At 36.3% G+C, this 26,820-nt stretch overlaps 1 protein-coding gene across 1 annotated transcript in view; it reads right to left on the bottom strand.

Annotated features, from left to right (window-relative positions):
• The window catches only part of AGMO (alkylglycerol monooxygenase), a 326,257-nt gene that overhangs the window by 196,381 nt on the left and 103,056 nt on the right, over positions 1-26,820 (bottom strand). Inside the window, exon 4 of the mRNA XM_058526593.1 lies at positions 3,776-3,879. Coding sequence (XP_058382576.1) covers positions 3,776-3,879 — 104 coding nt within the window. The remainder of the gene's footprint in view (positions 1-3,775; positions 3,880-26,820) is intronic.

The raw sequence follows: 26,820 nt of genomic DNA on the forward strand, positions 1-26,820 counted from the left end.
GGGTACATGGTATCAAGAGGACCTTCTTATCATATCTTATCAAAGTGTACGTGCTACCAACAAGATACCACTGATGTTACCTTTGATCTGAGATTGGTTGTGTTTGCCAACTTTCACCACTCTAAATTACCCTTCCACCCTCACCCCTCCCTTTGTCCCTGTTCCATACTCTACTCTGTGTAAAGGAGTTACTAAGCACAGTCCACACTCACAGGACAGGGGTAAGGGGGGGCAGTATCTATGTACATTATTCAAAATTCTATAAGGGAATTTGTCTCCCATCCATTTGTCCCCATTTATTTATTTATTCACTCATTTATATCAGCATGGACTGATCCCAGAGGTATTTATTTTATACTTTGGATTATAACTCTGCACTATGTTATATATTTTGTTGTTCATATTGTTCCAGATTTTGGTCATTGGGAGCTCTTTCAAGTGGGCTCCTGTATCCCTCCGACATATGGCATTCTTTTATTTTTCGAGCACTTTTGTAGCTATATTTTGAATATAAAACGGTGGCAATCAGGTATTTTATCTATAAAGTTGGAAGAAAATGAAATGTTAATCTTGACACTGTTATATGTTACATAATATCCACGGGTATAGGCACATTTTATTATTTGCCAATTGGAGAGCATATCATGTTTAAGGCGTTATACTAATTAAGATGTGTAATAAAAGATTGAAGTGGCGTACAACACCACATATTGCAGTACACAGCCAATAAGGCTCACTTAGCATGGCACTCCGTCAATTGCAGCTCGTTTTGAATGAGTAATATTAAATCTAAGCTTAAAACCGGCTAAAAAAAAATGCAAAGTGAAATTAGAAATTCTTAACATTTAGAAATTCTTGAAAGTCAAACTCTTATCTCTAACTACTTTAAATGACAGGTCTGCAGCCCTAATTTTTATAGTATTATCAAAGCAAAGCACTCTGAGCTTAATTTTGCTTTTCATTTCACAAATCAATTTTGTCTTCAAAGACATGACTCGTTTATTATTCGTTTTAAAATACACTGTTACCTTAGTAACTACCAAATTCTATGCCTTACGTAGCAGTGTTGATGAAGGGAATCTTACAAAAGACTCAAAGAAAATAAAGAGACCTGACACTGCTGTTTGATTCTAACGTCTAGAAAGACCTATCACAGACTGTTAACCATCACAGACTCTTAAAGTACCTATGCCATCTTCTAACAGACCTACAAATGCTACACAAGAATCCAGGCTGATTTACAATCCCGACCTTTTATTTCCCGCACTGCCAGTCATCCAGGTCCTCCCACCACCTGAATTAGCATCTTGTGGTGTATTGCCATTGCTCACGTACTTACTCAGCATATTTTCTGCGTCCTTGGTGAAGTGATATGAGGTTGTAAAGGGAATTTACGCTGGCAATAAGTGTGAACCTGCATGTCACTTAGATTTTCACGAACCTGTAACTTTGGATGCATTGACTTAATTGGGAGAATCACGCAAGTGACGCCAGCATAAAGATGACCATAAACCGGCCATCAGATGTCTGGACTCAAGTTCCAACCGGCAATAATCAATATTGTACGATGTAGCAGGCTCCTCTGAGATTCATTTTTTAGCTTTTAAAATAGATGATTTAAATATATTATCGTCAAGATTTCTTCTAGTTCTGAAATCTATGACGCTCTGATAAAAATTTTCCTTTGCTATTTCCTCAAATAATTAATTCACTGACTGCATTGATTTCTCCGCAGCAACTGCAAACACAGCTACATCTTCTCTTGGAGGCTTTCTCCCTTAAAATGCAATTACTGGAGGTTTAAGTTATCCCGGTGCAAAGGGAAATATGTAAGTCAGGAGAGAATAAAGATTTTTGAGATTATTATTTTAATCAGCCATATATTCAGTCTAGTTTGTGCAGGATAATAAAAGTTTGTGTGAATGCAGCTATTTCTTAATCATTCAGAGTTCTAGCACAAGGAATAGGAGATCAAACATATGTATATATATATCTTTCTCACCTATATTGCTGAGAGCTGTGTTATGGATTGAACCATGCCCACCCCTGCCCCCAATTCATATGTTGAAATCCTATCCCCTAACACCTCAGAATATGACTTTATTTGGAAGTAGGGTTTTTCAGATGTAATTAGTTAAGATGTGTGGTCACAATGGAGTAGGGTGGGCTCCTGATCTAATATGACTGGTGTCCTTATAAAAAAAGAGAAATTTGGACCCAGACACAGGGAGAACATCATGTGAAGATTGAAGTTATGCTCCCACAAGGCAAGGAACTATCAGAACCTACGAGAGAGGACTAGAGCTCCTTCCCTGGGGTCTTCAGAGGGACTCTGGTCCTACTGACACCTTGATTTCAGACTTCTGGCCTCCAGAACTGTAAGACAATAAATTTCTGTTGTTCTAAGCCACTTTGTTTGTGGTACTTTGTTACAGCAGCCCTGGAAAATTAATACAAGCTGTAACACAGGTGTATGGTGCAGGGGTTAAGGGGTGGATTTCTTTTAATATCAGCAAATGTATTAGTACCATCACTGGCTTATGGATTTATTTTGCCCATGTTGCTGTTTGGGTTAGAACACATGCCAGTATATTTTCCTATTAGTTATGAGATATGTGTTTTCAAATACGGGGCTTTGTCACTTACTAGCTAGGTAATTAACCTCACTGATCTTCAGTTCCCTGATAATAGTAATACTTGATCTAACACTGCATGGGCCTATTTGTGAGGATCAAATGAGAATCTAAGTGAGAAACAATATAGAGGCACATAGAAAGGATGCAGTGTAGACGTTAAGATCGGGGACCTTACAGCCAGGCTGAATTAGTTCAAATTCTACTCCTCCTTTTATTCATTGTGACTGCACTATAGACTCAATTCCATGATTTTAAAATGAGAGTTTTAATAGTACCTTTGTCTTAAAATTGTAGTGAAGATCAATGAGTCAATACATAAAGATGTTTCAGAAGTTTGTCCCACACATAGAAAGAACTCAATAAGTGGTATCTAATAGAAGTAACTTGCAAACTGTAAAGAACCATACAAATGTTAGATTATTAAATTTTGTAGTTAGTAAAGAGCTTATTGATGAATGCACTTACACATCAATAACTCTGACTTTCTAGATTTTGTCAACATGCATTTTAGCAGCATCATGTTTTTGGAGAGCTAAGGAGGGACAATCACAGATGAGGGATGTTACCAGTGGACCAGGTTTGCCTGGGGAATCAGAAGAACATTAGAACTAGAGGCTATTTCTGGTATTGATTAGTTTTTTTATTTTCTGGTGTGAAAATATTTTAGAGCCAAACTTTTTGTTGAGCGTCACACTAATTGCTCTGACATGCAAACAAAAAGCAAAGGATTTAAGTAGATTTTACTTGGTCATATAGAAATGGGAATTGATTTTTTAAAAACTGCTTTTAAAAGTTTCCAATGAAACCTGTTTGCATATATTTGAATTGAGATACACTGTCTATACATCACCCTCCTAGTTGACAGTAAGTAAAAAATAGCCAGCCACTTTCTCACCTTGCTGTAAACCTCAAGTTGAGTTTTTTGGGTCAAATAAAAGACTGCCATTGGAAAACACTACTTGCTTCATGTGTGTCTGGCCTTTCAGAGGAAAAGAAACATTTTAGCGTCTGGCCTTGCAGAGGAGAAAGAAGTGTTTTAGTAAAATGCCTTCTATTAGTTTACTGGAAGGAAATAGAAACAGTTGAAACTTTTAAAAATGAATTATATTATCACATTTACTCAATTTCACACAACTTACCCAGGAAGTATATATTTGGAAGACAGATTGTCTCAGTGCCGTGGATAAGTTATAGTCTTCAGAACTGTGGTGTGTTTGGTGTCCAGCCCACATAATATTAACCTCTGCAAAACACATAATTTGAAATGAGCCATGAGAATAAGAACAAAGCAACTTCCATTTTCAGTTATATGTGCTGCTCTGTTGAGTGAAAAAGGAAAAACCTGGAACATCTCTGAAAAAGCTAGCCAACATAATTAGAATTAAAATAAGCTTTGTAAAATCACTTTTGGAAGCAGGGAGGGTATAAATTACAAACAAATAAAAAAATTGAAATGTAGCCAATAAATATGTATAGTGTATATGATATAATTAAATGCCTCCAGCAAACTGAAATGGCTTGCAAAATTTACACTTTGCTAACGTATTACAATGCGACAGATCGTAAAAGCTAGCTGGTAATGTTGTAACAATACAGTCAATGGATAGTGATGATTTTTCAGTATGTGATAACATATTTCTAATTAAAGAAGAATACTCTGATGGTAGAAATTGTTGTGTAAATTTTGAAATGAAATATTATATAATAATCTTTCCTGATGGCTTTCTGAGAAGTCTCAAAATCTGTCTATTGGAATAAGAAGCAAAGCAGAATAATTTTGGGTCTAAGATTTAAGGTTTCATTTTTATTTACAGAAATATATTAGCTAATAGTTACGTGTAGCTCTTTCCATATTTACCAAAGCACTATACCATTTCTAAAATTGTCCTACATAGCTGTTGTTTGTCCTCATAATAAAAAATGAAAAGTAAGTTGTTTCTTTTCCTTGAGCATTATGCAGATTGCCAACATACTGCCTTGAGTTTCATATATATTCAAAAAGGATAGTTGTTTATTTTTCTACAACAAACACGCCATTAAAATGACCCCCCGAGGAGATGGAATAGAAGAGAACAAGCCCACATTTTTTATTCTGTCCATATTTTTCATTTCCTACCTGAATTACAGATAAAAATCCCACATTATATTCTATTCAAGTAAAAGAAAATATATTCTTAGCTAAAATAACTTATATTTAGTCTTTTGCTACAAATACAGGAGATAGAATTAATCTTGTGATATATGATCATTGTATTCCTGCTAGTAGAGATTAGAAATTAAATATTTTAGGCTTGGATGCAGGGCAACTGAACAGTGAACCTAAGAGTGGAAATATTGGGTTATTGATCTCTGCAGTTGCCATGTACTAATAGTTAAAATACACGGCATACGGCAGAATAATTCTTTAAATATTTTTATGAAAAATATGGAGATATGTGTGTGTGTGTGTGTGTGTGTGTATATATCCCAATGGACTTCCTGGGCATTTATTTAGGAAATGAAAGCTCTCTGGGTAACCTGTACAAGGAGTTACCAAACAAACTTTGCAAAAGGGTTTTGGTAGACAAATGATAACAGGACTTAATTCTGTGAGAACGAGAAGATTATGAACAGGATTATGAATAGACAACCCTATCAGAAGTCATTTCTATGAAAATCATATATTTTCAGTGAAGCAAGTATTTTCATAAACAGTCGGTTTATATGTAATTTAGATACTGATTGGTTGACATTTTACTCATTCCTAAAGATGACCCTGTATTCCAACCCAAGCAATTGAGGAAAGTGTTCTACACAGATGAGAACTACTTCACCATAATGACTTCTAAAACTTCCCAGGCATAATCCTTGAAATAACCGAGAACCTAATCTCTGGTTTATTGACCAGCCTATATAGCTATAAATAGGAGATACACAAAGAATCCTGTGGCACTTCATATCTTCAGATGTTGTGTGGAGGTTTATTAAGAGGTAATAAATTTAATGAATCTCCTAAGTCTTTTAAAACTTCTTACAGATTGAGCCCTTAAAGTAATTCTAAACACAATTTTCTCTTCAGAACATTCTCATTATTGAACATTTCAGAACCTATTACTTATAAACTTCATTACAAATAAAAACATCATTCATTCATTTTTTTGGACCTTTCAGAATTTGTTTAAAAAATTCATCATAATGCACCTATATTATGAATTCACAAGGGGATGAGCTAATCATTTGAGGTTTAATTGGAGGATAATAGTATATATTGGAACTACTCCTTTATAACCTCCACAGAAGCTAAATGGTGGAACAAACAATCCACAAAGGTAGAGGTTAAAGACCCGTCTCTTCAGTTGTTTTAAAAGCATTTACTTCCTATCACAAATTGTGTGTAGCACAAGCCTTCATTCAATGAAGCACAGCTGTATAAACAGGGTACAGTAACTGGATCCTACTGCCTTACTTCTGCTACTTTTCAGAGAAGGGGAAAATAAGAAGAAATATAGGATTTTTTTTCACAGTCTATATTCAGCTTACTGGAAGTAAATTATTTTCAAAGGAGTTATAAAAATGCATTTTACAGAAAATTGTTCCAATAGTTCTTTTGTAAACAAAGTGAGAAAAAGTTAATAGTCTGTTTGCAAAGATGTTCACCTTCCGTAATATTTGAATTGACGACTAGCCTGTTCTAGGAATAAAAACAAATATTAAAGAGGAAAAAAATATTATCACAATAAACATCTTTCTGTAAAAGAATTAATGTAATTGTAAGTTGTAGTCGATAATACTTTTCTTTTCCTATAAGCAAATTATTGGTTATACAAGCATATGGTATGTTATTATGACTTTTCAGTGATATAATTAGTAATACTCATGCTGCTTTCCAGTGCTGAAATGTATATTTGTATAAATTATTTTATTAACTCGTTTACCAATGACTCAATTTATTTGGCCAAAATTTAATGTAATATGTGTGTTTGTGTGTATGTTATATTCTTGAGTTTTTAAACTTTTTTCTATTTTTTAAAAATTAAGGTATAACTTACATACAGTGAAATTCATCCCTTTTAGGATTCAATGCGATTAGTTTTTACCAAACAAATACAGCTGTGTAATCACCACCACAATCAAGATACAGAAAAGCTTTGATCATCCCCAAAAGCTCCCATTCCAGTTTGTGTTTGTGGCAGGCTGACTCTGAGATGGCTCCCTGATTTAGATGACGAGATTCTGGACTTTGAATTGATAATGTAATGAAATGAAACTCTTAGGACCTTGGGAGAGGTGAGTGTGTTTTGAATGTGGGAGAAATATAAACCACTGGGATCCCGAGGGCTGCCTGCGAAAGGCAGTCTTTAAGATAGCCCCCAATGATTCCTGCCTACTAGTGTTCATCCCCTTGTATAATCCCTCTGCTTGAGTGTGGGCTGGATTTAGTGACTCCCTTCTAGGAAATATAATTTTGGCAAAGGGGATGGGATGTCACTCCTAATGTCAGGTTATAAAAAGACAGTGGCTATGTCTTGGGTGCTCTGTCTCATACTCTCACATGCTCTGTCTGAGGAAAGTCAGCTGTCATGCTGTGAGCTGCCCTTGGGAGAAGCACATATGGCAGGAAACTAGGAAAGGTCTCAAGCTAATCAGCTAGCAAGGAAATAAGCTCATCAGTCCAAACTCCACAAGGAACTGAATCCTGCCAAAACCATGTAAATGAGTTTAGAAGCAGATCCTCCCCCAGCTGAGCCTTCAGCTAACACTGCACCAGGGGACAGCTGAGCTGCTTAACTACATCTCACGAAAGAACTTAAGCCAGAAGCACTCACCTAAGCTGTGTCTGGATTTCTGACCCACGGAAGCTGTGAGAGAAGCAGTAGATAACTATTGTTACAAAGCAGTAGATAATTAATACAGTGGTCAATGCCCCCAACTGCATTCTCAGTCCCCAACACCCACTTATTTGGTTTCTTTCCTATAGTTTTGCCTTTTTGAGAATGTCATATAAATTAATTACACAGTATTTGGCCTTTTGAATCTGGTTTCTTTCACTTAGCATGAGGCATTACAGATTCCTCCATTTTGCTGTGTTTATAAGTAGTTTGCTCCTTTTATTTTGCTGAGTAGTATTCCATTTTCATGGATGTACCAGTTTTTGTTTTGTTTTGTTTTTATCCATTCAGTAGTGGAAGAACATTTCAGTTGTTTCCAGTTTTTGGCAATTACAAATAAAGCGTCTACAAACATTCTCATACAGGTTTTCTGAGAACATAAGTTTAATTTCACGCGTGGGTCAATACCCAGGAAGGAAATTACTGAGCTTGTATGGTACATTTACACTTAGCTTGTTAAGAAGCCATCAAACTATTTTCCAAAATGATGGTCCTTTTTTGTATTATCACCAGCAATGTACAAGACTTAAAGTTGCTCCACATCCCTGGCAGCACTTGAAATTATTTTTATATTTATTTATTTGATAGCCAGTGAGTCATGGTATCACATTGAAATTGTAATTTGTATGGCCACAATGGCTAATGACTATGATTATCTCTCCATCTGCCATCTATATATCTTCTTTGAGCTATCTATTCAAAAGGTGTGCCCACATTTTAATTGGGTTGTTTTCTTATTAATGAGTGTTGAGAGATCTCTATATAGTCTGCATACAAGTCCTTTATTGGATACGTGATTTACAAACATCTCCTAGGCTATGGCTTGACCTTTCATTTTTTAACAGTGTCTTATGAAGAACAAAAGTTTTAGTTTTGATGAAATTCACTTTATATACTTGAGAATTTTATTAAAAGAGATTTTTAGTGTAGGGGCTGGCCTGGTGCGTATTCGGCGGCCTGGGGTTCACTGGTGTGGATCTTGGGCGCGGACGTTCGCACCACTCCCCAGGCCATGCTGAGGTAGCGTCCCACAAAGAGCAACTAGAAGGATGTACAACTATGACATACAACTATCTACTGGGGCTTTGGGGAGAAAAAAGGAAAAAAAGAGGAAGGGTGGCAACAGATGTTAGCTCGGGGTCAATCTTCCTCAAAAAAAAAAGAAATTTATAGTGTATATTTCAAATAACAAGGGTTATTTTGGAAAAATTTTTCAGAATGATGAGAAATTTGTGTCTACAAGCTAACAGAGTCTAAATGTATTATACACCTAAAATATATCTGAATAAGTCTCTTGTCTCATATCTTGTCACCTATGGAATGGAGAGAAGTAACCCTTTAGGTTAATCTGAGACATAAGCAGAGATCTACAAGGAATTTTCACACTATATGATACCTATTTAATCTTTAATAGTGAACAGGCCAGGAGGTCTTGGGGCATCCTTGGGGTGATGTTGCTTTCACTCATAATGTGGAAAACCTTCAAGTTATAAAAGAAGAAATGTTACAGGCATATTTGCAAAATGTTAGTTATACTTGGCTCCAAGAAAGGCATGTTAGTAACACTTTATGCAACATTTAGCATATTGTGAGGTTATTATGGAACATAAGAACTGCAGAATCTTTTGGAGATAGTGCAAGCTTTTAATTTTCTGAGTAATAAAAACGAAATTGAAAGGGAGAAGGGAAAACGAGTTTCATTAAGGGAAAGAAAGCTTTTTTCTGTCTCTCTTAGCAGTGATTTATGTAATGCGTTCACTCTCCTCTTGGATTTTTATTTCTCCTTCAGAAACGGAAGTGACTGGGTCCAAGTATTCTCTGGGCCCCAGATGGCACATATTTGGTAATTTCTAATAAGTGAAGGACGTTAAGGAGCTCAACACACACTATTAAATGATGGTGCTAAACCTCTTGAATTGGAACAACTGCTTATTGCCTTTTACAAGAAATGTAGCATGATAGGCATACCTTGGAGATATTGCAGGTTTGGTTCCAGACTACCACAATAAAGTGAATATCGCAATAATACAAAAACCAATTTTTTGGTTTCCTAGTGCATATAAAAGTTATGTTTACACTATACTGTAGTCTATTAAGTGTGCAATAGCATTATGTCTAAAAAGACAATGTACATACTTAATTAAAAAATACTTTATTACTAAAAATGTTAACCATCATCTGAGCCTTCAGTAAGTCACGATCTTTGTGCTGGTAGAGAGTCTTACCTCAATGTTGATGGCTGCTGATTTATCTGGGTGATGGTTCCTGAAGTTTGGGGTGGCTGTGGCAATTTCTTAAAATCAGATAACAACGAAGTTTACAGCATTCACTGACTCTCCCTTTCACAAACAGTGTCTCTGTAGCATACGATGCTGTTTGATGGCATTTGATCCACAGTAGAATTTCTTTGAAAATTGGAGTCAGTCCTCTCAAGCTCTGCCACTGTTTTATCAGCTAAGTTTATGTAATGGTCCAAACCCTTTGTTGTCATTTCAACAATCTTCACAGCATCTTCCCTAGGAGTAGATTCTATCTCCAGAAACCACTTTCTTTGCTCATCCATAAAAAGCGACTCCTCATTCATTAAAGTTTTATCATGAGATTTCAACCATTCAGTCACAACTTCAGGATCCACTTCTGATTCTAGTTCTCTTGCTATTTCTACCACATCTGCAGTCACTTCCTCCACTGAAGTCTTGAACCCCTCAAAATCATCCATGAGGGTTCAAATCAACTTCTTCCAAACTCCTGTTAATGTTGTTATTTTGACCTCTTCCCATGAATTACAAATGTTCTTAATGGCACCTAGAATGGTGAATTCTTTCCAGAAGGTTTTCAATTTACTTTGCCCAGATCCATCAGAGGAATCACTATCTATGGTAATTATAGCCTTATGAAATGTATTTCTTAAATAATAAGACTTGAAAGTTGAAATTCCTCCTTGATCCATGAGCTGCAGAATGCATATTGTGTTATCAGGCATGAAAACAACATTAATTTCATTGTACATCTCCATCAGAACTCTTGGTTGACCTGGTGCATTGTCATTGTCAATGAGCAGTGATATTTTGAAGGAAATCTTTTTTTCTAAGCAATAGCTCTCAAAAGTGGGTTTAAAATATTCAGTAAACCATGTTGTAAATAGATACGCTGTCATCCAGGCATTGTTGTTCCATTTATAGAGCACAGACAGAGTGGACTTAGCATAATTTTTAAAGGCCCTAGGATTTTCGGAATGGTAAATGAGCATTGGCTTCAACTTAAAGTCACCAGCTGCATGAGCTCCTAACAAGTGAGTCAGGCTGTTCTTTGAAGCTTTGAAGCCAGGCATTGATTTCTCCTCTCTAGCTATGAAAATCCTAGATGGCATCTTCTTCCAATATTAAGCTATTTCATCTACATTGAAAATCTATTGTTTAGTGTAGCCACCTTCGTTAATGATCTTAGCTAGATCTTCTGGATAACTTGCTGCAGCTTCTGCATCAGCACTTGCTGCTTCACCTTGCACTTTTCTGTTATGGAGACGACTTCTTTCCTTAAACCTCATGAACTAATCTTTGGTAGCTTCAAACTTTTCTTCTGCAGCTTCCTCACCTCTCCAGCCCTCATAGAATTGAAGAGAGTTAGGGCCTTGCTCTAGATTAGGCTTTGGCTTGAGGGAATGCTGTGGCTGGTGTGATCTTCTATCCAGACCACTAAAACTTTCTCCACATCAGCAATAAGGCTGTTTCACTTTCTTATTATTCATGTGTTCACTGGAGTATCACTTTTAATTTTCTTCAAGAACTTTTCCTTCACATTTACAACTTGGCTAACTGGAGCAAGAGGCCTAGTTTTTGACCTATCCCACCTTTTGACATGCCTCCCTCACTAAGCTTAACAATTTCTAGATTTTGACCTAAAGTGAGAGAGGTGTGACTCATCCTTTTACTTGAACACTTAGAGGTCACTGTATGGTTATTAATTGGCCTAATTTCAACATTGTTGTGAAACAGGGACTAGGGAGGCCTGAGGAGAGGGAGAGAGATGGGGAATGACTGGCAGGTGGAGCAGTGAGAACACACATAACATTTATCGATTAAGTTCACTGTCTTATACGGGCAAAGTTTGTGGCACCTCAAAACAATTACTGTAGTAATACTAAAGATCACTGATCACAGATCACCATAACAAATATAATAATAATGAAAAAGTTTGAAATATTGCGAGAATTACCAAAATGTGACACAGAGACAAAAAGTGAGCAAATGCTGTTGGAAAAATGGCACCAATAGATTTGCTTGACGCAAGGTTGCCACAAACCTTCAATCTGTGAAAAAACGCAATATCTGTGAAGTGCAATAAAGCTAAGCACAATAAAACGAGGTATGCCTATATAAAAAAGTTAAACTTTCAGTTTTTTAATGAAAACAATTGTTACTTTGAATTCGAAGATAACAGATATAAATGATTCTTTTAAAAGCTCGTTTTATCTCTTCCAAACAGACAAGCATGATTGATAAATGATTTCAAGAAGCTAATTGAGCTAAGCAAACAAAAAGTTAGTGACAGACTCAAGCTTCAAACTAAAGTCTAACTAGAAAATATAATAGCTGGTGAATAACAATGAATATACCCTCACTTATTTTCCTATTCGCTTCTCAGTAAATGAATTAGCAATGTCATCAATTTTAACATCACAACTTCATTCACTTCCTATAGCTGCAAATTAAATTGTGATGATAAAATTGATGGCATTGCTAATTCATTTGATGAGTAGACTGATATTCTTTGTTGTATTTTATTCTAATCTGTCCTTTGCCCACTTAATACCAAAACACAAATTACTAAGTGTATCTAAAAATGTCAGATAAATGAGAATTAAATTGATGAATTGGTTGGACCTTCATATTTTTGTTCAACACATTTCGCATATATCCAGATGTTCAGCATCATAGAAACCAGTCATCTGAAATATTGACCAAATTTTTCACTTTTTACCTAGATGTTTGGCAACGTGTAGATATTAAGTCATCTCTCTAGACGAGGTAACAAATGATGGCACTAAAATTGTCACAAACACTAAGCTGTCACTCTTATCTCTCTAGCAATCACAACATTAATACATTGTTTTCATTTCTGTTCAAACGGAAACTTTTAATTTCTAGCATGCAGAATTTTAAAAGGAGAGTTCTCCATTTATATGTTTATATCGTTTCAAAGTTTAAAGGAAAGAAAATAAAAGAAGATATAGCTTTTTAGTAAGAAGCACAAAAAATTCATAAGAATTTATATCATCTTTTCAATTAAAACTTCTGTTCTATACAATGCAAAAGCAAGAAATAAATGTAATGCTTATTATTGAGTTATTTGACAAATTGCTAAAATTAACTGAAATCATATTGATAAGAATTATATTACTACCTACTGCATTCACTTGCAGCAAAAATGAAACATGTGGGGCCAGCCCCACGGCCTAGTGGTTAAGTTCAGTGCATTCTGCTTTGGCGGCCCGGGGTCGCGAGTTCGGATCCTGGAAGCAGACATATGCCACATGTCAGCCATGCTCGGGAGATGACCCATGTTAAAAATAGAGGAAGATTGGCACAGATGTTAGCTCAGAGCCAATCTTCCTCACCAAAAAAAAAAAAAGTGATTTTAGAATTGTGACATGTCCATATTTATGTCAGTTGTATTCCATTTTAAATCCATTTGGAAAAGTCTAAGAATTAAGATTATATTTAATAAGATTACATTTAAATTGTGGATTTTTAAAAATAAAGACTTTTTTAGCACTAATTTATTGAATCTTACTATGTACAAATCTTTGTGTAGGTATTCTGATAGGTAAAAGCACAAAATTAAAAAAAAAAAACCCTCAAAGAACCTACAACCACACAGAAGCAAAAGAAAGATATAGAAAGAACTGACTGATACAGGAAAGTTTTACATCCCTTAAAAAAAAAATAATTCTGGGTAAATTGCACATACTCTTCATCACTTTGTAGTCACAATTTTATAAAAACTTTTTAAAGATTTTTATAACCAGGGCTTCCACGGAAGGTAAGAAGACATTAGCTTCCCTCTGTCTGAGAGATTAAGTGACAACTTCCCTACCAGTCTTTCTCTATTGTCTAATTTCAAATGTCCTAGAAATGAGATTTCACTATACCTCATGCAACTCAAATTTGGGTCATTGCCTACTTACCTCAATGGTTACAATTGTCATAAAAGTCCCTATCTGTCTTACTCAAAGATGAGATTTATTAATAATAATCATAACAGTAATAAGAGCAATGATTGTAAACACAAAAAAGTACTTAGCATGTACTAGGAAATATTTTAAACATTTTGTATATATTAATTCATATATGACCCATAACTGTACTAAAAGAGAGATATTTGTATAGTTTCCATTTTATAGATGAGGACATGGAATTACAATGAGATTTAATAACTTGCCTAAGTAATGATTATGATTCCTATTAGTATTAATCGTTTTTATAAGTTGCAGAAACTATATTTTCTAGGCCCATTGCCCCTCAGTGGGTTTATATGACTGATTCTCAATGATGCAGTGTGAGTGGAAATAATGTGTGTCACCTCAGGACGAGGTAAAGAACTGGTGTGCCTCCTCCACATTCTCTCTGCTCCCCTCCAACTGCAAGCAACATACAGAATATTCAGCGGAGGACACTGAGGCCCTGGGGTATGCAAAGATGGAAGGAGAGATGAAGGATCTGGGATATCTGAATGATCGCATGGAGTAGAGTGTCCCCACTGACCCATATTTAACCAGGATGTAAGTGAGGAATAAATCTTTATTCATTAAGTCACGGGGATTTGTTATAGTTCAGTGAACTAACTCTACTACCTCCCCACTAGTAACTTTTGCTCTTAATACATATGAATGTGATGTGATAACCACCAGTATCAGTCACCTTATTACAAATCTATGTTCTCTACCACTCAGTGTTTCCTACAGACTGACTTCTACAGGGAAAGCACTTCATAGCATGCTGGGTAAACTGGTACCTATGTTTCTAAAAGCAACCTCCAACTAGCACTATTCGAAGTAACATATTTCATTATCACTAATCTTCCAAAATGACTGCTTCAAAGAGATGGCTATAGGAAATCCAGAACACATCCTGTAGACTTTTCCCCTCTCTCTTTCTTCTGCTACCTTGAGTCATCCCTCACTTCATTCTAATGAGAGGCTTACCTCGCCTTGTGGCAGGGAACGTCAAGGAAAGAAAACAAGTCTCCTATCTTGTTAGAAGCATCTACTACCCCAGTTCCGTTTCCATGTTCCTCCAAGAATGCCCACTGCCTTCTCAGCACTATTCCTGCTCTTACACTCCACTCCTTTCGTCATTACCCTACTGTGGAAAGCCCAAGTCTGACTATTTGTTTTTCTCAAAATGCAGATGAATCTTAATTTTGTTCACGAAACAAAATTTTGTTCACCGTTTTGTTGGGTATGTATGATCTTATTTCTCCCTTTACTATCTAAATATGTAAAGCATAGGATGGTTTAGTGGGAAACTTTCCTTGTTGCCTTGCCAGATCCAGGGGTAAGAGCTTTTAGAAAACTTTAGCAGAACTGTGGGCTTTCCCTGACAGAGAGAAGGGGAGAAGCTAGAGGACCATGTTCTGTTCCACAAGATAGAATACAATGCTAGGAATAAAGGTCCCTATGACAAACAAGAGGTATTAGGAATAAAAAGGGAAGCAGACAGACAGGCCTTGAGGAGTGATAGAACTAAAAAAAGAAAGAAGCTCATGCTAGCAACTGGGATGAGCCCCCAACAGTCTCTCACTTTCAATCTCTCTCCACACTTTACTCTCTTTATCTAACTCCTTCCAGGTTACAGCCCTTGTCCAAAACCACAAAACACCAAAGCAGCCATATCTTGAAATTAAATGTGTACTTCTCTTATCCTAAATCAGGCAGATGGAACAGAAAGTGAGAGGGTGTTCCTCATCCCACTGCAAAGAGACAGTTGCTCTTTGGCTTCCCAAACTGAAAGGCTAAAAGCAGTTCCCTCCTAAAATATTATTGGACATGGTAATTATGTCCTATAGAACAGTATTTCAGTTTCCTGATTAGCTATATGTCTTTATACAGGCAGATCTGAGAACCTAAGTTTACAAAGACGCATTTCTTTGAGAAAAAAGTGCACCTTGTCCTTAAGAGCCAATCTTACAATCAAGATTTCTAAATACTGCTCATTCATAGGAAGAAATTGCTCGTATATATGTTTTGGGAATTAAAAAGGAGGAATAATAAAAGTGAATCTATGTAGAGAAAAAGAAAATGTGCTACATTTCTAGTGTAATTTACGTACACACGCATGCACACGTGTTTTGTACATCTGTGTGTATATGTGTTTATGTATTTTTAAGGTAGACAAATAGATATAAGACTACACAGTTTCATATTACGTTCCACATTTAGGCATACAGATACGTAATATGGTGCTAATGGCTCCACCCATAGACAGAACAGAAAGAAATAACATATTTATGAATGAAAGCAGAGAGGATTCCACTTTGTAGCCATCATTGGAAGCAGACTGAATGATGTCAACCCATATATTGTCTGTAGCACTTCCAACTCATGAGATAAACTGGTTGCCTGCTAGCTCAAGAATAAAATTGTAATTTTTGACTTTACTGTTCAGTCTATTACAAGGTTATATGCAAGGTTGCCTAAAAGTAATGATGTGAATAAGACAGTTTGATTTTAATGTACAGTCTTCTTTCTCTAAGCTCCATCGTTCTCCATTTATATCCCTCTTCTAGTCATTTTGTGTGTTGATACTGGCCAAAACCAAATAATCCTCTAGACTTCTCTTCTCTCAGTTCAAACTTATACTTCCTCAGCCTTAGGCCATGGGCCAGGTAATCTGCTAGAGAATTCTGATTTATATCACTGATGATGCCTGGAAAGAGCTCTTCCTCACTTGATAGAAAAGGTGTTATTGAGAAAAAATATTCTTAAATGGTATGAATACTGAAATTTCCTGAACTATAATAGGCCAGTGAAGAGATATTTTTTGGTTAAGAGAGATTCCCATACCTCTCAACCACGGGGAAAATTAGCTGTGTCCTTAGGAAAACTATCCCTCTCTGCAAAAGTTGTCAGAATTAGATAAAAATCCTTTGAAATAAAAGCTATCTGTATTACATTTTAAAATAATTACAAATTTGATGATTTTTATGTCTCATGAAGATCATTTATCCATTTATCCAATTAATCCAAACTCTAGTGCACTTGGGTCTTAGTTGTGAGCAGCCACATTAACATCGTGACTTAGGTTTTGGTGCTGTTAGTGATTTTATCATGAAAGTCTTACAATCTATTCATATTCCAAGGAATCCACATGCTTTACATGGATTAAGAGCAAGAAATCTTCTAGAGTATTTAATGATATAGATTTGGCATTCATAATGAACTAATTAGCACAATCAGGGGCAGAAATCATGAGACAAGAACTATGTTTATGTCCATAAAGTTAGCTAGGATTGGCAAGCACTCTTACGACACTCCTTCTGTGCAGCATGCTCACCTGTGGTGAGACATAGGAACTTCTGCTGTATCATGTTTGGAACAATGATTGATATAATAATTTGTCTCCACAAGTCACAGAATCCAAGAACAAATAACCTCCAAAGTTTAAAAGGTGAGCAATATAAGGAAGTGAACAGAAAAGAAACACAACCAGGGATTGTCAGGAGAAGACAGGAAAGGAGGAAAAAATAGCACTAAAACCAATCGTTAGAAAGTGCCTGCAATCTGTCTTCATTCTCTCGCTAATCAGCCTCATGAGTGGATGTGGATTACCTCTGTCAACAACAACAAAAACCCACCAGGATTTCTTTGCTAATAATAAGGGCTTTCTTACCATTGGCCTTTGTGTTTTGAAACTAATTTTGTGTGTGTGTGTGTGAGGAAGATCGGCCCTGAGCAAACATCTGCCAATCCTCCTCTTTTTGCTGAGGAAGACTGGCCCTGGGCTAACATCCATGCCCATCTTCCTCCACTTTAAATGGGATGCCTTCCACAGCACGGCCTGACAAGCGGTGTGTTGGTGCACGCCCGGGATCCGAACCAGCGAACTCCAGGCCGCCACAGCAGAGCGCGCGCACATAACCGCTTGAGCCACCAGGCCAGCCGTGTGTTTTGAAACTAATTTTTACTGCTTCATAGCAAATGAGTCTAGTTTTCTTGTTAGAAACTTTCAGTATTACGGAATTTGCAAGAAATAGAATGGTGTCCAATAAAGGCGCCAGACTGAATCAGAACTGAATGTGCCCATTGGAACAGGTCAGTCTACCCCTTGTGAATGGTGTCATTCTGACATGGGTTAGCATTGTCACTGGTCTTTGAGGAAGCAATCTGCATGTGATAGATTTCCTTTTGTGCATTTGGAACTGTTTGTTCATCACTCTGTTATTACCGCTTCTTGACACTTAGAACTGAACGTTGTTACTTTGATGAGTTACTTTGCCCTTTCCTCTGTCTCCTTCAAAGTTCTCCTTAAATCTGGTTTAAAAGGAAGGACATCAATGACTACCAGGTCTTACTACTACTGGAGGAAGAGGTCTCATGTAATATTCTTTGACCCTTGGGCATTGAGAGATGGAAGTGGTTATACAGGAACATATTCTCCATTATTCTAAAAGGAGTAACCTCATATTTTTAACCCTTAAGTCACCCAACCATGACCCCATTGCTACATGACCTTCAAACTCAAATGCTATTTATTTAACTGAATTCATTGTTTTCTCCCCATGCTTCCTTTTTCTGTTTCTGATCTTGTAATATAAATATTGTACCTCTGATAACTCCCTTTTCCTCCTTCCAACCCCCATCAAGATTCCACTCTTGGCTTCCATCAATCTACTATATCACTGGCTTTCTTCCTTTCCTATCTCATACCTTCTTCCTAGATTGAGGCCTCGTTGCCTTAGTACAATCAGTGAATATTCATTGTGTGATATCTATGTACAAGATATGCTGCCCTTATATCACTCACAGTCTAGTGCAGGGGTCAGCAAACTGCCATCATGGGCGAATTCCAGCCTACATCTGCTTTGTACAGCCAGCAAGCTAAGAATGGTTCTATGTTTTTAAATGATTGAAGTAAAATCAAAAAAGTAGCAGTTTGTGACACATGAACATTACATGAAAATATATGTATCTTCTTTCTCTTTCTCATGTACCCTCCATTCTCTGGGTTTCTTGAACACTCTCCACACTTTCATGGTTCACTGCCCTTGTGTGACCTGTCAAAATGTTCATCTTTCAAGGACCACTACATATGTCATTTTCTTCAGAAATGCTATTTAGCCCTTTCAGCCACAATTATTATACAATCCTACTCCTCCTAAGCCTCTAATATCACAAATACTCTGCTATTTTGCTGCCTCCCCTATTTTATAAGCTTCTTAATGAGATAGATTAATTTGTCCATCTTTGTATTTTCCACAGCACCTATCACTGTGTCTTTGCATAGTAGACACTAATATATTTTTCTTGATTAAACCCATGTTTATCAAATAAAACTGGTTCATTTGAATAATCAATACCAAGTCACACTATTTGCTAAATAGATATTTTTTCCTTAGTAAAATTAACACTTTTAAAATTTTTCCTTTTCCTTTACACTGATTCCCTCTCCCTAATTTCAGTTACATCCAAACATTTCACTTCATAAAACTTGATCCCTTGACCTTCCTTTCCTTAATTTATTTTTATTTCAAACATCTTTAAAAAGCAGATTATTTACTTCCTTACCTCTGAATCCTTCTTTAGCTCATTGTTAACATCACTTAATTCTCTCTAAAATCATCACTGACCTCTTTCATGGCAAAACTAAAGATCTCTTTTTAGATGTCATCCTATTTGAGATTTCTAAAACATTTGACCACTGTTTCTGTCTTGAAAATCTTTTCTTTTGGCTTCTGTAACATCCCTTGCTTCCAGTTATCTTCTTTATTCAGGCCAGGTGCATTTCCCTGACTTCTTCCCTTGTTGTCACCCACCTTAAAGGAACCAACTCTTATTTTTTTGCTCCTCGCTCACTGTTTCTCATGGTGTACTATCACCTGAAATGACCTCAATAATCACTTATCTAAAAGTTGATGGCTCCCAAATACTTTAGTCTACAGGTCTCTGTTGACTTCTGGGTCTGAATTCCTTTTGGGAATTCTATACATATTATGTCTGGAATCTATCTCATTGTCTTGATTTCTGTCCCCTGTAGTCCTTTTTTCTTAAAGGCATCACCGTCATGTTTGCCTCCCAGGTAAAGGAGATAACAGCCAGGGAAGACCTCAAAGCAGAACTAGATCTCAGTGCTTTTTCATAGCCTTGGACTATGACTTTTCCATAGCCTGTGTATTCATGCAGTGCTTAGCGCATAATCAGGACAAAAACCAGTATTTCTGAATGAATAAATTTTAAAAATGACTTCACATTAGCTCGTGATATTGTCTTCTAATACACTGTAGCAAACAGTCCTAAACGTTGGTTTTATTACTAATGGGAACAATCATGCATATGAGAAAATATGAAGAGAAATGTGGACTGGCAAAGGGAACATGAGAAACATTACTTTTTGTGCAGATCAATAATAAAATGTGAGATATTCTTTTTTCAAAGATTTGACATTTTAGAGACATTCATAAGGAACAGTGCATGAAGAAACTCAAAAACTTTATTTGACACAAATTCTAAAATAATGAAATGGCTTTCATATTACAGAACATTTTCTTGTAATTCCTCAAAGTACATTAAATATTATCATATGGTATATTGCTGCCCCTCTGGTCCTGAAGGTGACATATCAACCTTTGAGCCCATTCACCTGGATGCTGTTTTTAGATTTTTCACCATTTGCAGGATGTCACAACTAGAGCTATCTCACTTGCTCATAATGAAGCTTACCTCATCATAAAATTAATCTTTACTTGAAGATATATATTTTTGACACACTTTTGAGGTTGGCGGAATATGAATATGATACATCAGTTTATCCTACTTTCTTTCCAGAAGCCTCAAACATTAAAACAAAAACAAATAAAGAATGTGGCTGCACAAAACTCCCTAAACATTTTTAAATTCCCAAATGGAAAACAAAGACATCGTTAAAAACACGTTGGGCTATCCATGGGGTTCTATTGCAGTGTAATCCTCACTGGCTCATAAAATCCAAAGGAATCAATCAAGGTTTTCAGCATACCCCTTCTCTCCCACTCTTCTGCCATTCCAAATATGTGTGGTTGTACTGTGAACTGGACTTAATCCTACTGTGTCAAATACAAAGAACCGTATTTTTTTATTGAAAAAATACTCTTCCCTAGGAGTACCGTTACATTTAAATATAATTTCAAAAACAAGTTATTGGAAACGTGTTATAATGTCGTTAGCATCACAAATTGTTATTTTTAAAGTTATTGTTCATGCAATGAAGATCAGTTATATTGGTTACAGGTAAAAGGTCACAAAGCAAAATACTACCAAACGCTAAGGCTCACACTGAAAACATTTCTCAGCACAATCTAACACCCATGAGTCCACAACAACTTGCCTTGATCTCTGAGTTTTGCAGTGCAATGTGAATTTGAGCAACCACAAATCTATCAGTAGATAACACGACGAATTAGTATAGGTCAAAACAATGATTTTAACACATTTCTCCTAGTAATTCTCTATTTTCTTCCTATCAACTTGTCCGAAATGTTGTCAAATGACCAAAAAAAAAAAAAAAAAACCAGTTCTGGTGTTGCAGAGTTGCATAACGTGATTTCCTATAATGATGTCACGTTTGATGCTGCAGACATGTGAAACAGATTAACTGTGACTGAATTAGCCTTCTTTTAAAGGCCAGCTGATACGCACATGTAAAACATGAAACACACACATACTTCGAGATGCAATTAAATGATTTTCAAACACTATGCTGTAAATAATTTAAACCTCATAAATATCTACCTTATAAAATAGAGATTGCTTTTTAGTTGTTTCCTTAAACAACCAACATGACAATCTAAGTAATTTCAGTGCATTTCCATCCTTGAGAAACTCACTAGGAAAATGCTTTGGTGGTTTTTTTTTTTTTTTTTTGGTTGGATAATGCCTCGTTTGTTCTTTTTAAAGAGTTCTTACGTTCATGTGTTCTCGGCTGTCTTTAGGAAAGATTGATGTCTGGTGTCACTGCTAGGAAGTGCAAACTGTTCAGCCTCACTGCAATCTATATCCTCATCCTCTTGCTCCACAGGGTACCACATACTTTGGCAGCGAACATTCAGAAGGGAAGTGCTTTAATAGCAATAAGTGATGCCAATGAAACCTTTCCCACAACATTCAAAACTCTTAGTGGTTTGAGGCTGAGGTACCAAATGGTGGGACTAGAGGGGATCAGTGAATACGTTAGCTGAAAGGTACTCATGCTCTTTATCTAACCAATGCTAAAAGAGATTCAAAATTTCCTCTATCATTAAACTTTTCACCAAAATATCATCCTCATAATAGCCTGGGAGAATCTGGATCTGTTTAACGATGCCTTGACCCTCTTTTTCCAGACATAAGAGCTTAGTGATCAATTGTGTTAATAATAGCAATTGTCAGGGTGCTTTTTAGAAGTAATTTCCAGTGTTACATGTTCCAGCTATACCTCCACCCCTATGGAGAGTACAGCAATAGGAGGGAACTCTTTGCAATGTAAGTAAAATGAAAGGAATTTATGTAAGTTGACATGGAACAGGTGTTTAAGAAGCATTGAGCTCATTAGTGGGAAAAAAAAGTGCTATTGTGGAAGCAAGATGTTCAGAAGCTCTGCGATCGTGGCAGTCATCTCAAGGCCACAATGTTCTCATCTCTATGAGTGAAAGTATTGCTTTTCTTTTTTTTTAATTTTTTGTTTATTGCAGTAACATTGGTTTATAACATTGTAAAAATTTCAGGTGTACATCATTATACTTCTATTTCTGCATAGATTACATCATGTTCACCACCAAAATACTAATTACAACCCATCACCACACACATGTACGGAATTATCCTTTTCACCCTCCTCCCTCCCCCCCCCCCCTCTGGTAACCACCAATCCAATCTCTGTCCCTATGTGTTTGTTTATTGTTGTTATTATCTACTACTTAATGAAGGAAATCATAAGGAACAGTGTGGCTGCATTCACAATATAAAGCAGGAGTAGAATGTGGGTTTTTCTTTCTTGCAGATGAACTGGATTCTGATTGATTAAAATAACTTACTCATTTAATTGCCTCAAGGTACAAATGTAGTCAAAGCACCAAATCCAGCAAAAACAACTAGGCAGTGGTGATCTGCCTTACCACATTGGTCTTATTATCTCCCTCCTTTAAGCAAATGACCTAATTCTTCGAACCATCCAATGAAATAAACATTCAATAGTTTGCAAAGTAAAACCATTAAGCATAAAATCTCAAATTGATCCTAACAGCCATAAGCGATTCCTCTAGTAAGGTTAAATTGTTCTTTTAGTTTTTGCCTAGGCCACTGCCAAGACTTTATCAAATATAAGTAAAATTCTACCAGGTCTTTTATGTTGGTTTGGAATTAGGGACACCGTAAAGCAACCATTAAAACAAGGGGGCGGGGGGGGGGAGGAGTAATAACTTTAAAAAAAAATGGCTCTTGCAAGCAGTTGTGAGGAGAGGTGAAGGTGTTTTGAAGGAGAAATGAAAGATAACAATAAATGAAAGATAACATTGAAGAGTGAAAATGTATAGAGTTGTAGGCAGGTACTTGAGCGTATCTTTGCTAGTCTTAACAATGAGTTAACTATGATTTTCTTGCTGTTTTAAAGAAGAGGAAATTGAGGAAACAACTTTTCAAAATCACAGCTATAAAGTGGCAGAGCCAGGATTTAAATCCAAACCTATCTGGCCCTAGAGTCCACGCTCTTTCCTGAGCTCTGATATAGGTGCCTGCCCACAGTTCTGCGTGAGATGGAATGTACAGATGAGTGATGCATAGTGCCATCTTTAAAAAGTTTGTTTTTTAGACAGAAAGAGAAGATGAAAACTCATAAACAAATGAAAAGCGATAGGATATATTAGAGTATATGAGGAGGCCATTTGGTTTAAAACCAATTTTGCCTGATAGGGATGTAACTTCCCCTTATATCAACATTTCTTTAAGGATAAGCATCTCTTCCTGGAAACTAAGGATTAATTTCTGACCTGCTATGCTCACCTTGTGACCACTGATCTGCTGACCAAGAACCTGCCGTGCCAGCTAAGCATCTCATGACAGTAGTAAAAGAGATACTCATGTCATATGTGATGTATGCCCTTTGTTCCCAGATGGTATGTAACCACTCTGTACACCCCACTTCTTTGGGGCCTTCCTTGTGGAAGGAAGGCCTCGGGCTATAGTCCTCAGACCTGGATCATAATAAACTCCCCCAGTTTTGATTTATAGACTGATTATGGAATATTTGTGTAGATGAGACATTCATATGAAAAACATAAACATTAGACAATAGTAAATCACCAGTGCCAGATTATTTGTGTAAACATTGCATATAACGGAGATCATGGAAATAAAAATATAGCTGAGACTTGATTAGTTAGGTTATGTCCTGAGAAAAAACTAGGGTTGAAGCTCTGCCTAAATGTTAAAAAATTTCGTAGAAGGCTGAGTTTAGCATATTAAGAGAGCAACTTTCACTATTAATATATATACATAAACAATGCAAAATAATTTTTACAGTATGCCTTCCTTTGAAACAAATTCAAAGCATGAATATTGGGATTAACCCAAGTGATGTATATTTTTTACTTTTACAAAGTACTACTTAGTTTAAAAAAGGTAAAGTACTACTTAGCTTAAAGGTAAAGTACTACGTGGTTTAAAAAAAATCATTTTATGTGCATTTTTAGGAACTATTACTAATGTTCAAAGTGAAGTCTACAAAATATAAACAATTTAATAATGTTCCATTTAAGGAAAGGAAAACGGATTTCAAATATCACTTGTTTTAAATAAAGAAGAACAACTTAACACTTCATCACATCTTAAAAGCCCCTTTTCTCAAATTTTACAACAAATAGTTTTAAGACAGATATTTAAATGAATTTCTGCTCAACTCTTCTTCCAATTTACATAATCATGGAGCTTAATTTTTCTTTAAAAGCCTCAACAAAGTTCTAGTAAAATATCACAAATGTTCTCTATTACATCAACTGAACATTTTAAGTTTCTATTTCAGTTAATGAAAATACTAATTTTTCCTCAAAATATTTGTGCTAGTGTCTCAAAAATTTCACCAAAAATATTTATTTAAATATATTTAAAAAAAAAAGAAGAAAGGAAAGAACAAATCTCTCTCTGGATTTCAGAGTGAATCTTTACATAAATAAGATTATTAATCTTGGTTAGTCTATTCACAACTATACACACACACACACAGACGAATACACTAATGTCTGATATTATCATCAACGCATAAAGCCGTTGGTTCCTGTACCTATTTAGCAATAAAATGCGCCCCTAGCAATAAAATGCACATGAATGTATGCTACTTCCTTTGGTTTTACTGAAAGGCCCCTTGCTGGCTAATTCACTCTCTTTTCATAGAACCAACCTGTTGGGTCCCTGTTGTCCCCCAGGATGGAAATCAAGAGAGACAACAAATGGGAGAAGAAAAGTAAAAGTTTATTAGTTTGTGCATAAGAGAGGCACAACGAAGCCGGTGCCGAAAGGGGCAGGTGAGAGGAACCAACCAGGGCCATTGCAAGGCCTTTGGCCTAAAAAATTAAGGCCCCTAACCATCCAAAAGCATCATCAGATACAGATCACCAAGATCCACATTCCACAGTTTCAAGAGTTTCCCGGGTTTACGCATGCGCCCTAGCACCCGAGTCCACTGAAGGTGGCCCTAGCCCCATGGCATAGTAAAAAGCACACCTGGGGTAGAGAGCTAGCATGCTAATGACGCATGCGTCGCATGTAGTCGCTGCTACGCGGACCAGCGCAGGCGTAAGCACAACCCCACCTCTACATGCCGTGACCAGACCCTCCTCCCCTACCTTTGCCCAATAAAAGCCCACAGTCCCGCTCCCTAACAAGCCGGTCACCTGTCCCTTTCCTTTCCAAACTGGCTCCCTTGTGCCTATCCTATGTGCAAGCCAATAAACTTTTACTTTTCTAACCATGTGGCCTCTCTCTTAATTTCCATCCTGGGGGATAACAAGGACTTAATGCACTGGTAACAAACCTATTTGGCAAATTTCCCACTTTCATTTGAAAAATATAGTTAGGAATTAACACCTGAAATACAGATAGGAGAATTAAATGAATACTTTTATACAATACTGTGGAAGGGACAAAAATAAAATTAGAACCAAAATAAAGAAAAAAAACTTCAATAGATAATATTAACTGTTATCTTAATTGTTTAATTACAATGTTTTATTTCAGTGAGAAGTGAAGCTAAATATGTTAGGAAAATTGTCTAGCATAACGTTTTACTATAAGAAGATAGAAATTTCAGCAAAGGATGTTTCAGTCAGTGATCTCATCTCTTTTTATCCAGAACCTTACCTGAGTTTTTATACCCTCTTTGTTAGGGAAAGCAAGAAATGTCATAGAGGGTTATACATATTTTTTAACGGAAAAAAAAAAACCTGATATAAAATTATTTTCACCATAATGGAAACTATAAGGCTCAAAGAAGACAATGTTTTAATTTATTATCTATATTTTTTAAAGGTAAGAGTGATTCAAATAATCTTTCTAACGTAGATGATGAGAAGTTCTGGGTAATCACATATTCTGCTTAATAGAGAAACACAACTCATATGAATTATCAATTTTCAAAGAATTAGACTAACATGAAATAGGCCACATGAGACTACACTGAGATAATTAAATCTTTCTCTGTTATTTCAAAAAGTATATAATATTGAAGTGTCTCAGGACCAATTCACACCCTACGTGACGTTAGATGACACATGTGCAGACAGAGTGTTTAGTGAGAAGCCCTGGGCTGCAGAGAGCTTTAGCCATTGCCTTTAACTTGATAACATTTATCTGTTATAATGTGTTGATGGGCTTTGGGGATTATTGTCCACCACTGAAAGAAAATAGAACATGGACCTTGTCCTATTGATTCAGGGCTGCTCCAAAACAAAATATTGTTAAGTACTTTGAAATAGTTTAAGGACTTTAATCTGTCTTTCCTTCCTTTCTCCTTCCTTCCTTCCTTCCTCCCTTCCTTCCTTTCTTCCTTCCGTCTTTCTATCTTTCTTCCCCAAGGACCTCCTGGAGACCTTTCCTC

This window comes from Diceros bicornis, chromosome 3 (assembly GCF_020826845.1).
Source record: "Diceros bicornis minor isolate mBicDic1 chromosome 3, mDicBic1.mat.cur, whole genome shotgun sequence".
In the NCBI taxonomy this organism is placed as follows: Eukaryota; Metazoa; Chordata; class Mammalia; order Perissodactyla; family Rhinocerotidae; genus Diceros; species Diceros bicornis.